General features: G+C 43.0%; 1 protein-coding gene across 5 annotated transcripts; it reads right to left on the reverse strand.

Annotated features, from left to right (window-relative positions):
* Nucleotides 1–103: 103 nt before the first annotated feature.
* Nucleotides 104–13,659, reverse strand: engl (endoglin, like). Of its 5 annotated transcripts, none has more exons than XM_041957984.1 (17): nucleotides 13,396–13,658; nucleotides 11,990–12,109; nucleotides 11,322–11,494; nucleotides 9,902–10,039; nucleotides 9,588–9,762; nucleotides 9,033–9,204; nucleotides 8,793–8,937; nucleotides 7,811–8,003; nucleotides 7,365–7,534; nucleotides 6,395–6,532; nucleotides 4,950–5,033; nucleotides 4,588–4,842; nucleotides 3,809–4,300; nucleotides 2,985–3,129; nucleotides 2,802–2,903; nucleotides 2,137–2,251; nucleotides 104–894 (listed from the first exon to the last, which is right to left on the reverse strand). In XM_041957984.1, exons 2-16 carry the CDS (start codon nucleotides 12,063–12,065, stop codon nucleotides 2,139–2,141), a joined length of 2,571 nt encoding a protein of 856 aa, XP_041813918.1. In that variant the 5' UTR covers nucleotides 12,066–12,109; nucleotides 13,396–13,658; the 3' UTR covers nucleotides 104–894; nucleotides 2,137–2,138. The 5 variants fall into 5 exon arrangements, 4 of the variants coding, with proteins under 4 accessions (XP_041813918.1, XP_041813916.1, XP_041813919.1 ...); XM_041957982.1 differs by having other exon boundaries at nucleotides 6,377–6,532; nucleotides 13,396–13,657; XM_041957983.1 differs by having other exon boundaries at nucleotides 105–789; nucleotides 6,377–6,532; nucleotides 13,396–13,657.
* Nucleotides 13,660–14,914: the final 1,255 nt, after the last annotated feature.

The raw sequence follows: 14,914 nt of genomic DNA on the forward strand, positions 1-14,914 counted from the left end.
TTATGGCTATAGATTTTATTGATCCATTAGTGAAATCCACAAGCCACCCAGCAGCATTAAGGTTAATGTTGCTGTTTCTGCTGGGCGTGTAAATAGGCAACAGGTTGCTAACACGTTAGCCACGTTAACATTATAAGTTGAAAATATGTCAGTGTAGTGTTCACAGCTTGCTCAGCTGCCCTTATGCTGCCAACAGTCATTTATTAGTGCTTCAAACAAATGCATTAATGTATTTTACAGTAGCGGATACTCGGTCACAACACATCAACTTCCTTTGCTTTATTTGGCTCGCATGTGATTCGAGAGTGACACAGCAGGTCGGCACGGCTTTTAGCTCTTTGCCACATAAGCACAAAAGAATTCACGTACAGATAAATGCAGTTTTGATATCCAGCTGATTCACAGTTACAACACGAATAGTGAAAATGACTCTGTAAAACACTGACGCTTCAAACAGACACGCTCAGTGACCTCTCGATTCATCTTTGACCTCGTGTTTCCTCTCCAAAGACAAAGATGACGTGGTTTCTGTCTGAGTCACTCCAGCAAGTTTAGGTCCTGTTGAATCCAGATCTCTTCAGGTGACGAGTTGGCGGCTGCCAGTTTTGAAATGACTTGCTGCAGAATGGCTCGCAGCATCAAACAAACAACGTTTCACTTTGAATCGAACGTCAGACTTTTCACAATGCCGCGATGAGTAAGTGCTAGAGTATTCAAATGGTTGCAGTCCTCTCGTATCCGGGCTGCACAGCGATGGATGATGCTCGTGAGGAGGACTGCACAAACAGGCTTTGCACACACACACAAACGCACACACACACACACACACACACACACACAGTTGTTAGAACCTCTGTCCCAGTTCTTCTCTCTCAGATTTGCAGGGAGGAAATCCTGAGAAAGAGATAAAAGAATGAAACTGCTCAGACATGTCTGGATATCACAGTTGAAATCTGCAGGTGCTCGCCCGATGCTGATGTATTTTCTGGAACTGCTGGTGCTTCTAACCGCTAGTTTATTTTAAACACATCGCTTTGACATTAGGTTCACTCTGTGCCGCCCAGCTGGAGTAACCCCTACAGTTTTATTCTGTAAGTTCGTAAAAATGTGCTTAATTAAAACAAAGGGGTTTGTGACAGACCAGCAGAGTCATACATAAGTTGTGCTGCTACGAAAGGCAACAGACAGAATTCATATGAGGGCAAAAACCGACACTGATCAGACACATCTGTCATGAAAACTGTGAATCACTTTGTTAATATCCAAACATGGACAAGCTGTTTCTCCAAAACAAAACAGGTTCAAGTGAGAACCAGAGTAACCGAATGAACCACAAAGACTGTACAGACAAAGCTGAGCTAATCTGCTATTAAAGGCCGAATGCATCAATGGAAAATGTATAATATGACTTGGGAGATGAAAATCATACAACCTGGTCTGACTGACACTTGAGGCAACTTATCAGACTTCACACAGCTCCCTTTGGAGCCACAAACCACAACTTTTTACAACTTTTTGCACATATGCAGCAGTAGTCCCCAAGATGGGTAAACAGACTTATAATGTGTAAAATTGGTGGAGTTCCCTTTAAATGTCCAGTGTGTAGGATTTTGGGTGATCTGTTATTCTGGCAGATAGATAGATAGATAGATAGATATACTTTATTTATCCCAAGCTGGGAAATTGCAGTGCAGCAGCAGCATTACACACAGTGAAATAAGTGAAAATAAGACTATAAAGAACAAACTATAAATAATAAAAATATATATATAAAAAAAAAAGAATATGGCAGAAATGTAATATAATAACCATAGTTACATTATCATTTGTTTGAAATCACCTGGAAATAAGAATTGCGTTCTGCTTTTGTTACCTTAGAATGAGCCCTCCATGTCTAGGGGGCGAGTGGGTTTTGCTGCCATGTTTCTACAGTAGCCCAGAACAGAGAAACCAAACACTGGCTCGAGAGAGCGCCTTTTTTTTTTTAAAGTTTTGTGGCCACTGTAGGTTCTCCTACACACTTGGAAAGGGAGGGATGAGGCAGTGGGTATTCAGTTGGTTGCTGCAACCTCACAGCTAGATCCCACTAAATCCCACACACTGGTCCTCTAAATGGCCGTCCTGAGCAGATCTCACCTCTACACGGAGCTGGAGGACTGTTCAGGCAGTGAAGTTGGGTTCCAGAGGTTGTGGACTCCATGTGTCTGGTCTGTTAAATGACCTTCTTCTCCAAGTGATGCTAGGCGTGCCCCTTCAAAAATACATTTAAGTAGTCCCTTTATAATGTCTCATCCTCACATCCTGACAACTATAGCAGCTCTGTGTGACATTATAGGCACATCAGTGCTTTGAGCTAAATGCACCAGAATCATGCTAATGTTTAGCAAATATAATGTGCTGAACATAATGTAACATGTTCTGCATGGGAGCATTTGCTAATTACCACAAAACACAAAACTGAGGCCCATTGAGAGTGTCATTAGTTTTGCAGGCATTTGGTCACCGATCAAAGTGCTGAACAAAGTAAAGTTTAGCCAAATTTAGTAGACAAAAATCCCCAAATCTCCTAAAACATAAATTATCCTGCTAAAATGCAAAAGCTGTCATCCACTGGCTGTGTGCTGAATTACTTGTGTTACATTAATCAGTGACTAAGAGTAGCAAAATAGATGCTAATGGATGTGATGACAAAGCTCATATGTCAAAGGTGGTGTTCGTTCAATTGCATGACTTTGGATTTTGGGTAAAAACGTATTTGGCACCACAACTTTTAAGTGACGGAAGGACGCTGATCTCATTACCTGTATAACAATAGATGCACCACAGCCCCCCCATCAGACAGACACCCATCACAAAGGCAGCAAAGACAATTCCCATCACTGATCCTGTCTGCACCGCAGAGCCTAGAGACAGAGCGGTCATGAGGGGGTGTGACGGTAAGTTTAACAGCTGCACAGAACATTGAAAAATGATGTGACACTTACTGCTGTGCTCTGGGTCTGAACTGGCCGCTGGGGGGCTGCTCAGTCTCTTGGTTCTTTGGCCAGCAGGGGGCCTCCTCAGTTTGGGTACCAGTGAACTAATAGTCTGGGTGACCACCATGGGCCTGGACAGGTTTCTGATCTCACACTGAGAGGTGAATACAGGAGAAGGTCTATGTTTCAGTTATGCTTTACAACCTCACAGAGCTCTGATAGTAGAAGGAGAACATGAGAGTGTTACAAAGCAGTTGTGATCCATGACTCTATAGGTAGGCAGATTAAAAACTCAACTACAATCCTAGAATTTCATTTTTTTTACATTTCCTGCCTACGATATGAACTGAAACATATTAATAATTTTTGTTGAAATACTGAAAGTTTGATGTGAAGACTACCACTCATGTTTGAATGCTAAGTATAAGGCTACAGCTAGTAGCCTGTTACCTTTACTTTGCATAATGACAGGAAACAGGTAGCCTGGCTCTGACAAAGAGGAAGAAAATACCAACACCGTTAATGTCTTGTCCTTACCACGGGACTGGTCACAATGTATTAATCGGTCAGCTTGAGAGCTGATGGTGGTTACCTGGGGACAGACCCAGGTGAGCTGTTCACTATATTTCCAGTCTTTATGCTAAGTTAAGCTAACCAGCTGCAGCCTGATATTTAGCACTCACATGTGAGTGTGGTATCGTTCTTCTCATCTCGCCCTTGACAAGAAAGCAAATGGCTTTATTTTCCAAACTGTTCCCTTAATGTTCCATGTTGTTGTCTGCATTTGTTGGGTGCTATGAGATATGACCCTGCCATGTTAATTGTTTCTGTACCTGCTGTCTGGGTGATCTAGACACAAGTGGAGGGATACGTATCCGACCCCGACAGTCGTTCTTTACTCTTTCCTTCGCAGGTTCCCCTCTTGGAGAGTCAGAGACACACAGAAGGAGGCTGCAGTGAAGGAACTGCATAGAGTCATTATAAACTGGCCGCAGGATGAAACTAAATCTCAAGGGTTGTATCTCCTCCTCTGCCCCCATACTTGTGCTGCTCTTTTCCGTGTGTCGGAGAGAGGCATCTCCATCTCTGTCATATGCTCTGCCTTTCTCCAGGCCCTCCAATTCTTCCTTCTCCTCTTCCAGATCACCATCACCTTTGGCGTCTTCTTCTTCCTCTTCTTTTTTTGCATCAAGGGTCAGTGAGGGGTCTGAGGAGCAGCCATCCCTTATGACAGTCCAGAAACGAGGCTTTTTGGGGTCTGACAGAGGGGAGACCACACATGACTTCACCGCTACAACCTCTATGGAGGGCCCACTGGCTGAAATCTGCAGTGCGACAGAACGAAACAGTGATGAAGGTCACAGTTTGCAGTTAAATGTTTGGACAAAAAGGAAGTAATGATGCCATAAAGTTAGTTTGTCAGTTTTACTCTGTTACATTAATAAGTGAGTGAGTCCGAGTACCTCAGACACATAATCTGCAGGAATCATGATGTTTGTTAGAGTTTAGAATCACGAAAAATCAATGCCAATGAAGTCCTCCGCTTTGAAGAATTTGGTGATGAAAAGGCAAAATGGCAAACAAGTCCAGAAAATATGCAACACACACAGACCTCAACATAGACACGGTGGTCTGCAGTTATGACACAGGGGCCAATCCGTTCCTGCTTATAGCTCTCAGTGACAAAAAGCTTCAAAATCAGAGCAGGACCAGATCTGCGTCTGGGTGTCAGTAGGCGGCTCAGTCCTGGGCCAGGCCCTGGACCCCCAGGTGCCCATGGGACCAGCCCTGCCTGAGGAGTGTTTACATTAACATCACCAGTGTCTGCAGGGCTGGGGGCGGTGGGGACTGCAGACAAACAGCTGAACTGAGAGGAGAAACAGGAGATCACTGGATTGGAAATACTGAATGAATAATGAGGACTCATGATGTCAGACATACAAACAGAGACACGTGTCTACACAGATAACTTACATGTATGCCGAGTGGAGATTTGGACTTCTTTCCTGTCTCATTGAGTGCCAGAATGGTCTGAGGCATGTCCCTCCACAATAACACCTGGACAGAAAGGAGGCAGAAGATGGAAACAGATTGGTATGGGATGCACAGGATCATCTATGTGAGCCTAGTTTTTCACATTTGTTCTCAGCCTGAACTGCACAGGATACACTTGTAAATGACCAACAGAAGGTTACAGGTTGAAAATAAAACTATTTATTGCTTTTGGTCATGCTCAGTTTTAGGTTCCCTGCTGTTTTCTGTTCATGTGCTTCCTCTAGTGGACATCACACACAAGTAACATACATGCTCATTTTTACGCTGATGACACCCTGATGTATGTACGCCTAGAGATTATAGCCATCTTGTCACTCTCCTTAACTGCCTTGACAATGTTTAGTGCCGGATGTCCTCCAACAACAATAAGTCTGAGATCTACTCCACTCAGCTTGTCCATATTAATCTTGGCACTTGTTTGCTGAACAGTTTGTTTGTACGTCCTAACTGTGCTCCAATAAAGCTATTTGTTAACAAAATGTGAGGTAAAGTGTTTCCAGTTTGTTTTAGTGCAGTGTTTTAAGCACATTTTGATTATCATTGGAGTAGTATTGTGAAAGTTTTTTGAAATTCAATTTTATTTCATCCTGTTTGGACTACTGTAATTGTTATTCATGTTTAATGTTTTTGTTATGTTTAATTCATGTTGGCAGTTATTAATATGTGATATAAAACCTGATTATTTCGACACATTATAGATTTTTCATTCAGTCTTTTAACACACACACCTCCTGCCTCTGCTGTTTGTCACTTCGCCACTTCTCTGAAATTACTTTGCGTCCTCCTTTCTTCCAATTTCCTGCCGCTGAAGCAACATTTTCTCTCACTTCATTTGCCTGTGTGCAGCATCCCATTTTTAGGCCTTGACTCAGCGGCGTTCAGGTCATGGTGACCTGGGTCACGAGTCTCACCGGGGACAACTTCCACTTACCACAGTTTCAAGTGTCCATTACGCGCTTCGTTTTTTGTTTTTACCACGGGCTGATACACTTTGATCTTATTTTGAATTCAAATGTTTCTCTTCGGTGCTTGAAAAGCTTCACACATTATGTTTCTGACCACTTCTCTAATTTTCTCTGTCTCCTTATGTTGGTTTATGCAAATAATATGAAGAATGATAACATAAGCAGAGAATTCTATCAAAGTTAAATGACACAGGAAAAAATATAATATGGATTAATTTAATTAAATTAGTAAATTAGTCAGTAAATTAATTAGTAAATTAAACAAACTGAATAGAATTCTGTAAAATACACTTAACATGGAGTTTAATAGACAGCAATGAATTAAAGGTAGAATCATTATCTGTATCTCTAATCCCTTTCTGTCCAAATTTCTCATCCCACCATGTTTTTGTACTGCACCCCTCTGGGCTGTCCCAGGAGCAGACCCTCAGTCCCACAGGAAATGACTGGGAACACCAACAGGAAATGGCTCCCATTGGACTGAGCCTGGCACGCCACATCTCGTAGAGTCACGGCAGCCACTGGGCCAGACAAGCTCTGAGGGAGAGAACTGATGTGAGACCATGTAACTTCCACTCTGAATAATCTTTCTGTATAACTGGAAAGATGTACACAGTTGGTCAAACAATGACTGCAAGTGGTGGAAATGACCGTTTTAACGAGACTAAGTCTACAGCCATGCCAGAGGCCCTGTGAGGCTGTGCGGATACACAGTGTTGCTTTGAGCTCAGTGCTAACAGTAGCACGGCAACATGACAATGCTGCATAGGTATGATGTTCACCATGTTTACCATCTTATTATTATTGGAGTGGTGTTTCTGGCCACCTGATGAATATGGTGCAATATTCACTAGCCCACTCCAGACAGAAATATTTGGCTCAAGCTGCTAAATATTAACCAGCTGGTAGCTAACTTTGTGTGTCGGCTGTTAGGAGCAGAGCAAGTAGTGTACAGTGGGTTTCTGCCTGCTGCCGGAAAGAAGTTGGATAAGGGGGTAGAAAGTGAAATAAAACAGTAAAGTTGCAGGACAAAAAAATAAAATAATAAATTAAAAGACACTAAAATGCACCGCAGAGCTGAGGGGAAAAGTTGGGTGATAGTTCTCTGTGATGGGTTCATCATTCTCATACTACAAATCATGTGATGCAACTGGTAATAAAAAAAGTATTGATAGGAGCTGCTTAAAATATGATGGTCCCAAGATTTTTTAAGTTTTGTTGCGAGTTTAAATAAATTTAAACACACCTTCCTAATCTGACACCTCATTAGCGCAAGCAGCGGCTAGGCATTATGGTCTTTGTGAAACCAGCTCCTTTCTTTATGAACTGTTTACATCTAGCGCTGCATCTAATACTGAGGTATGAAGACCTGCAGGATGTGTTGGTCCATGGTCACGCTGAGGCGTCCGTCCTCACACTGCACCGTGAAACTCTCTCGGCCTCCTCCTGCTCTGCCTCCACCGTTCAGCCACTGCCTCAGCCTGTGCTCCTCAGCCCAGGAAGGCTTCACAGCCAGAGGATTCATCACTGCAAGCCCGTCTGTGGCGCAGACAGCGAGGAGACACAGAGACAGCCGTGCGGAAACATTAAATATTCACACTTACATATCAATATCTTTCATTCAACATATATACGTAGAAATATTCTGCTTTCATTCCTCATTCTCCATTCTAAAAGGGACACAGAGGACCAAGCATATAATTCTCCTAGACGTAAAGGAAATGAAACAATAACCAGGGTGGATTACAAAATAAAGCTGAAATGTTCAGGTCACTCACACAGTACTGGAAACAAGAGACACACAGGGGTCCTGACCTGTCCCGCCCCCAGCCAGCTGGATCACAAAGCGGTTGGCTATGTCAGCCTCAGTGTATGAGGTCACCTGGGTGTAGCCGCTCTCACTGGCCCACACAAGAAGGTCAGGTATGGTGGACAGGTCAGAGCTGAGTGCACTGGACAGGGTCAGGTCAGGCTCAGGTGGGTAGGGCGGGGATACGCTGTTGGAGGACTGCAGAGAGAGAAGACAGATACACAGACATAATAATATGGACTGTATGTAACAGAAGTTCAATCAATTAAAAGACAAGAACCAGACATGCAACATATGAAAAACATTAATATGACTTTGCCAATTTGGTAATTCATCTTTTTATCTGTTTGTGATGTTACATCATGGTTGATGTGAAGTTGTAAAGGTGCTTCTAAATAATTTGTCAGTTCCAACTTCCTGCAGTCTAAAAATTCAAATGTGGGCAAAATAGTGGAGCTGAGTAGGGATGAGGAGGTGATGATCATCACATCTGAGCAGGACAGCATGAGAGAAAAGTTTTCTAAGGCAAACATGCCCATAATCATATTTGACTATGATCTTAATAACTGCCTTAATTATCCACAATTACCTTCATGAAACACATGAGAAGATGTGTAATGAGCTTTTGAGCAGTTGGGAGTTTTCATATTTTCCCAGAATTCAGTCATTTAGACATAGTGGCTTGTCAGCAGTATTCAATATTTTTGTCATAACCAACAAATCCAATGAAAAGACCAAAACCAACAAGGCTTTGGTCCTGTCTGTGGCACAGAGGAATGAGACACATCATGTTGTGCCGACAGTTATTAGGAGCTATTGATTACTGGTTTGGTCTTCTCATGGGGTTTAGCCTGATTCATTCAGGTCAATTTGCTGTAGCTAAAAAACAACTCTCCAGGAGTTGTTTGACACATCAATCAGGTGACAAATTCAGCAACAAATTCTTTCATCAGTATCTGGGAAAGCAAAGAGAGATGCGGCCCTTACATGAACAGAGATATGACCCCGGACACCATGAGCAGTAATGGCCCAGTTGACTGGCACCGAGCTGCTGAGAATCAGCACAACCTTCTGGGTGTTCGAGTTGGCCACAAGGGGCACAAGAGAGACAGTCACCTCCACTTGGAGAGAGCTGAAGGAGACAGAGAGAAGAAGAAGACTGAGCTTAGCATGAATGTATAGCAGCCATATATGCTCTTCATACTCCCCAAAGCTGCATGCTCTCACCCACAGAGCCCTGAGCCCGCTGAATGGAGCCTGATCACGTGGACTTCAGGGGCGATCCCATCTGCTGGTGTGTTGGCGCAGCCCTGCACTTCCTGTTGCTGCAGGTCAGAGGTCATGTAGTTGTGAGAGAGGAACATGGACTGCAGCTGGCACACAGCAGGCAGGGTTGGATCTGTAACATGGAGACAAAGCAAAAGGGTTTTTTTTTTTTTTTAAAGGTTGAAAGCGAAAGCCTCACAGGATCGCTCTCCACTATCTGTTTGACTGTCTGCCTGGTGAGAACAGAGATGATTCATAAGGCAGTTTGACCTTAATTTTAACCTAGTGAGTAGAAAACCAGTGCATGCAATCAAAGATATTATCTCTATTTCACTTGTATTTGCACAGTTTTTCTTTATATTTTCTATGTGCAGTAAACCAGACCCTGGGACTGGCCCTCAAAACTAATACACATCATCTTTTTAACACTGTGATTAAAATGTAAGCTTCTAATGACCATGGACAGCATGATGATTTAATGATTTTTCATCACTGTTTAGTTTCTTGGTGGCTCACCCTCTCCCAGTGAGGTGTAGACTCGATTGCCGTGTGTAGTGTGTGTCAGAGAGGACAGGTTGCCGTGGTGCCTCAGAGCCCAGCGGTGCAGCGCACGTGGATGAAAAGGTAGTGAATGCACTGTTTGAACATGTAAATGCAGACTGTGTGACTGTACGCTGGAGTTTGAGGATAACTAGCAGAAAAAGAAGACAAGACAAGGAAGGAAAGAAAGTGGTGCAATGTAAAAACGCCATATGCATTGGACAAGATGCACAACCAAATGAGTGCTGGTAGCAGTACTGAGGATGTCTCTTCTGCACACTGTGACTGACCTGCACCAGCACTGGGAGGTTGGGGGGCAGTCTCTCAGCCTCCAGCGACCAGGTGACCGGAAGCCTGGAGCTGAGCAGCAGGTGGAGGGCTCGGAGAGGTGAGGGGGATGGAGACAAAGGCTTCAGCAGCACCGTCACCTGCAGGAGGAAAGGAGTGACATGTGGTATAGTTACAAAGCCAGTCCTCTGCCATCATGGTGCTCTAACTTCATGCATGTTCATTATGTGTAACCAACGAGAGGATATGATGTATTTTAGACAGATGTATCCCTATAACGGGCCTGAAACTGACAGAATTTACAAAAAGTTGATCAGACAAGTCAAAAATATAACTGAATATGTCAATATGTAATCTTGTTATCCTAAATTTAAATAGAACACAAGAAAAGAAATAGATTTTTCCTTTAACTGCCTTTATCATTCGGTGAAGAAGCAAAAAAGCTTTTTATGTCTTTCTTTAAACAATTATATAATAAAATAAATTATAACTTGACTCTTCTATTCCTCTTTTACAAGCTGTAAAGATCAGTTTTTTTCCTTACTTTTCCTATTTTTGGAGTCCTTGCACACATTTTATCATTTCCTACTTTTCTCAAGCAATATTATTTGTAAGTGTGTGTATAACATCAGTGGTGGACTGTGTAAAAACTGGTAGCTGACACACAGACAGCTAATGCTAATGCTAACCTTCGTCATAAACCTGCATCACCCAGTGTACGTACTGTTTATCATCCTCATACTGTGCTGCATCCTGTTACAGCATCACTGTATTAACTCTTGTAACGGTAGCTAAAGCATTTTTAGCCATCTAGCTAACGTTAACAAAGTTAGCTAGCTAGCACTACCTAGAAGCTTGTCATTTAGTCAGTTTGACATTATGAGAAAGGAGAAATTAAATAACGCACATCTTTAAAATGTCAAGGATGACACAGTGCAAGAAGTTTTCCTATTGTGGTCCTTAAAAAAGACAAGAGACACAGACTTGTAGAACGTAATGTTATGAGGACAGGAGCCCAGTGCCAATCAACTGCTAGCATTAGCGAGCTAACTTTGTTATTGTTAGCTTGATGGCTAATAATGGGGAAAATAGGAATAAATTTATATAAATATGTGCCAATATCCAAAGTAATAGGAAAACTAATCAGTTAAAAAATAAATTTAGCTAGTGAAAGATAAATAAAAGAGTAAAATAAATAAAAGATGTATTTACTTGATTAACCTATTGATGACTATAGGACAAGTATAAAGCTTAATATTCTTTTACATTCCACAGTAATATTAATGGATATTTTGACTTATTTTGTCAGTTTTGGATTTTCATCCAGCTTGAAATCTTAAAAACATGTCATCCAGTGATTTTTTGGAAATGTGGTAAAGTTTCACACATTGTTGATCTGTGTGGAAAGTGACGGCTCATTACCCTGTTTCCGGGGCTGTTTGTCACTCTGCCCACTGCGATGACATGAGTCTCCTTGTTCCCGCGTTCTCTCGCGGCGCAGCCAGGGCCAGCCTCAAACCTCTCCAGCAGAGCCCGAACAGGGTGCAGCTCCCCCACCGGAGCAGCCGCAGAGCATCGCATCTCCACGCTTTCAGCTGTGGAGCAACAGATGCGTGACCATGAAGTGGAAAACAATGAAACCATAACAGCAGGGGGGTGCACACCAATATTCATCTATGTCAATGAGGAAATCTCAGGAGTTTTGTGTGAGATCAGTGCTCTGCTTATTCTATTCATGCAGGCACGCTGGTCCAAAGCCTCCATGACTGCAGATTGCTGAACCAGGTCTCAAAGCTCTCCTTCTGTGCTCTGTTTTTTTTCACTGTATCTCTCTCCTCTGTCTGATGTGTGGGTGACACAACAAAACAGACAGTCTAACTGTGCATACTGACCTTAAATCCCCGCCAGAGGCCACTGGAACAGTTCCCAGAAGAAACTACAAAACAATTTTCAGTTTCGCTCTGACACCTAAAATAAAAACCTTTGATGTGTAGCTGCTTGAGCAGTGGAAATATCACAAACTTTTAATGTCTTCACAGCACTGTTATCAGTTTTGTTGGTCCAATGATAAATGGGTGTAATGTTTTTACCTGCTGTTCTCCTCCAGAGCAGAAGGAGACAGTAAACAGCCCACCCAAACCTGGACAGTGAAGGCATCATGAACATTGGCTGCTGGACTGGCTTAAAGTGAAGACCCCTCTTGCAGCATCCTGGTGAGCAGAAACATGTTAAAGCATTAAGACGTACGGCAAGTAACTCAAACACAAGCCATCTGTCAGTTCTTTCTAAATTAGCCAAATTAATTCCAGTTTAGACAAACTGATCACAGTGTGAGGTCTATGACGGCTGCTCACAGCAAAATAACATAAGGCAGTAAAATGATGTGTTCATTCATTCATCTCATCATCGGAGCTGCAGCAATCAGTCGACTGATCAAGTCAGGCTACAGAAAATTACTCAGCAACCGCCATTTTTCAAACAACTCCAGCTTCCAAAACATGAGGGTTTGCAGCTTTTCTTTTGTAAACCGGGTGGCCGACGTTAAGGTTCTGGACTGATGGTTGAATAAAGCGAGCGCTTCACCTTCAGCTGTAGGAAACAGGAACTTTTCATTCTTTTCTGGCAGTTCATAGACAAAACCATTCATCAGTTATTCAAGGAACTAATTGCCTGTTTACTGGATAATTAGCCGAATTGTAAGATGCAACCCTGCCCACCATGTTCTCTTTAAGCAGCTATCCTGGTTTGTTTACACCAGGAAGAGAATAAGTCAGAATTATTAGATAAAAAGTCAACATTTTGATTTAAAAATTAGGACAGAAAATGACGTGAGATAAAATTTTAAAACAGTAAATCAACATTATGAGGAAAAAAACTTTTTGAGATATTCAGTCAGAACTATTAAAAATGAAAAATGATGAGACTGTAATTTAATATTATGAGTTAGTGAAGAGGAAGTAAAAACTTTGATTTATCATGATTGTTATTTACCAAGACACTTTCATCACTAGTATCCAATTTTTTCTCGACTGCACTTTTGTTCTATCATTTTTTTCCACAAATACCTGAATATCAGCCTGAAGTCTGCTGGTCAAAAATGAAAAACAAAAAACAAAACCAAAAACATTAGCACAATGTTGAGCCATCTGAGATTCAAAGGAATCTTTTAAAGCAGAGATCTGCAGAGGTTCATAACAAATATATATATGTTAGACTCAAACAGCAGGAAAATAATGCAATGAACTGAATATTTAAATGTGAAGAAGTCGACCACAGCCACTAAAACAAATCCTACAACTTCATAAGGTAAGAAAACAGCAATTTCCAACCCCCTGCTGTAAAGTTTCTAATGCGCTGATTACATTATTTTGATGTCTGTGTGTGTTATTCGAAGAAGGATTTCAAATCCAGCTCAGATCCGTCTGGAGTTCACTTCAGGATCCCTGAAAAGTCTGAAGAAAACATGTGCTGGTCTGAACATGAGAAGCGGACTCACCTGCGGCGCCGCGCGGAGGGACGAGCGGACTGCTGCTCCAGCTGCTGCGCTGCTGCGTTCACGGCGCAACACACGCCCCCCTCATTTCAGAAACACGCATCTCAGACCGCGCGAGGATAGTGAAGTGTGGGCCGCGCGACGCGTCAGGCAGCTCCACCCCGCAGAGGTGCGACCCGCCGGGAGGGTTTCTCAGTGGAAGTTCATGGTGCACAGCGAGTGGGGGCGAGGGGGAGAGCGGCTGTGAAGACATCATTAAAGGGTCAATGGGAGGGACCGTGGGATGGTGTGACAGAGTGGAGAGAGAGATGGCGAGGAGAGGAATAAAAGGCCCGGGAAACGTCTCCAAGCGTAGATGGCAACAGGAAGGAGGGCTGCAGGGAGAGAAGGAGGGAAGAGGAGGGGAGGTGGGAGGGGTGGAGGAGGAGAAGGAGTTTGACTGGCAGGGGAAATGTTTGGGAGGGGAGGGAACAGGGGTAACACACACAGACAGACACACACACTCAGATTGTGTGACCCTGGATTCAGCAGACATTCAGAAACAGCCCAGCGCCGGTCGGTAAGAGCCAAAGCCAGACTCAGAGTCCCTCATGCTGCATGTCCTTCCTGATGGGTTTTCAGATCATGCTGCAAACTGGTTTTAAAGGAACACAACAGCTCTGAATGTTTTCCGCGGCCGTGGAAAAAAAAAAAAACAACGACCCCGATGACGTCATTGCGATGTCATCAGGGTTACCTGGGTTTGGCAGAGACCACAGGCCCGTCTGAATACCCACGCTTGCGATCTTGAGCGCTTAAGCCCGCATTCATGCGACGGCAGGTTGTAGGCAACTGTGTCCAGCGTGGGAAAATTAAAAACCCACACCGGATCACGCCTTTAATACTTCTTTGTATCCCACAATTCGCCACGTCCTGCCGCTCCACACAGCCTGAGACACTTGTATTTGTATTTGCATGAGTGACAGGTGTGTCTCACTGAGCTCTGATAAACTTCACGCTTCTGGTTGTGCCAGCGGGCGTGGAGTTTAAAAGACGCTGGTGTTAACCATCAGGCAGGAAGGGACTAAAGCTGTCCTCTTGCATTATGGGGACTGTAGGATCCAGTATATTGTAGTTTGACCCATCCTGGGAACTAAAAGTCAGTATATTGCATTGATTTTCACCCTTTAAAAATATCTGTCTCTTGTTAGTCCCCCAGCTATTTCAGATTGCAGCACTGGATACAGTACAGGCCCTTTAATGTGCATTTGTTGCAAATGCTTGGTGATACGTTCACACGAGACGTACAAGCCTGTTGCACAGCCATGCTGTCATCATTATTTGTCCAAAGTTAAGCATCCATATTCATATTCAGCTAGAATTTGCACACATTGACTCAGACCTTCAGACAATGTTTCTGATACATGACTGACGTTTGACAGGGAGCCTCGGTTGTTTCATCACTCATGGCATTTGTTTCTTTTTGCTTGTTTTTAGGGGCATTTCCAATTATAACACTGCTTGTATTTTTTGAATATTACCA

This window comes from Chelmon rostratus, chromosome 17 (genome assembly GCF_017976325.1).
Source record: "Chelmon rostratus isolate fCheRos1 chromosome 17, fCheRos1.pri, whole genome shotgun sequence".
Classification (NCBI taxonomy): Eukaryota; Metazoa; Chordata; class Actinopteri; order Chaetodontiformes; family Chaetodontidae; genus Chelmon; species Chelmon rostratus.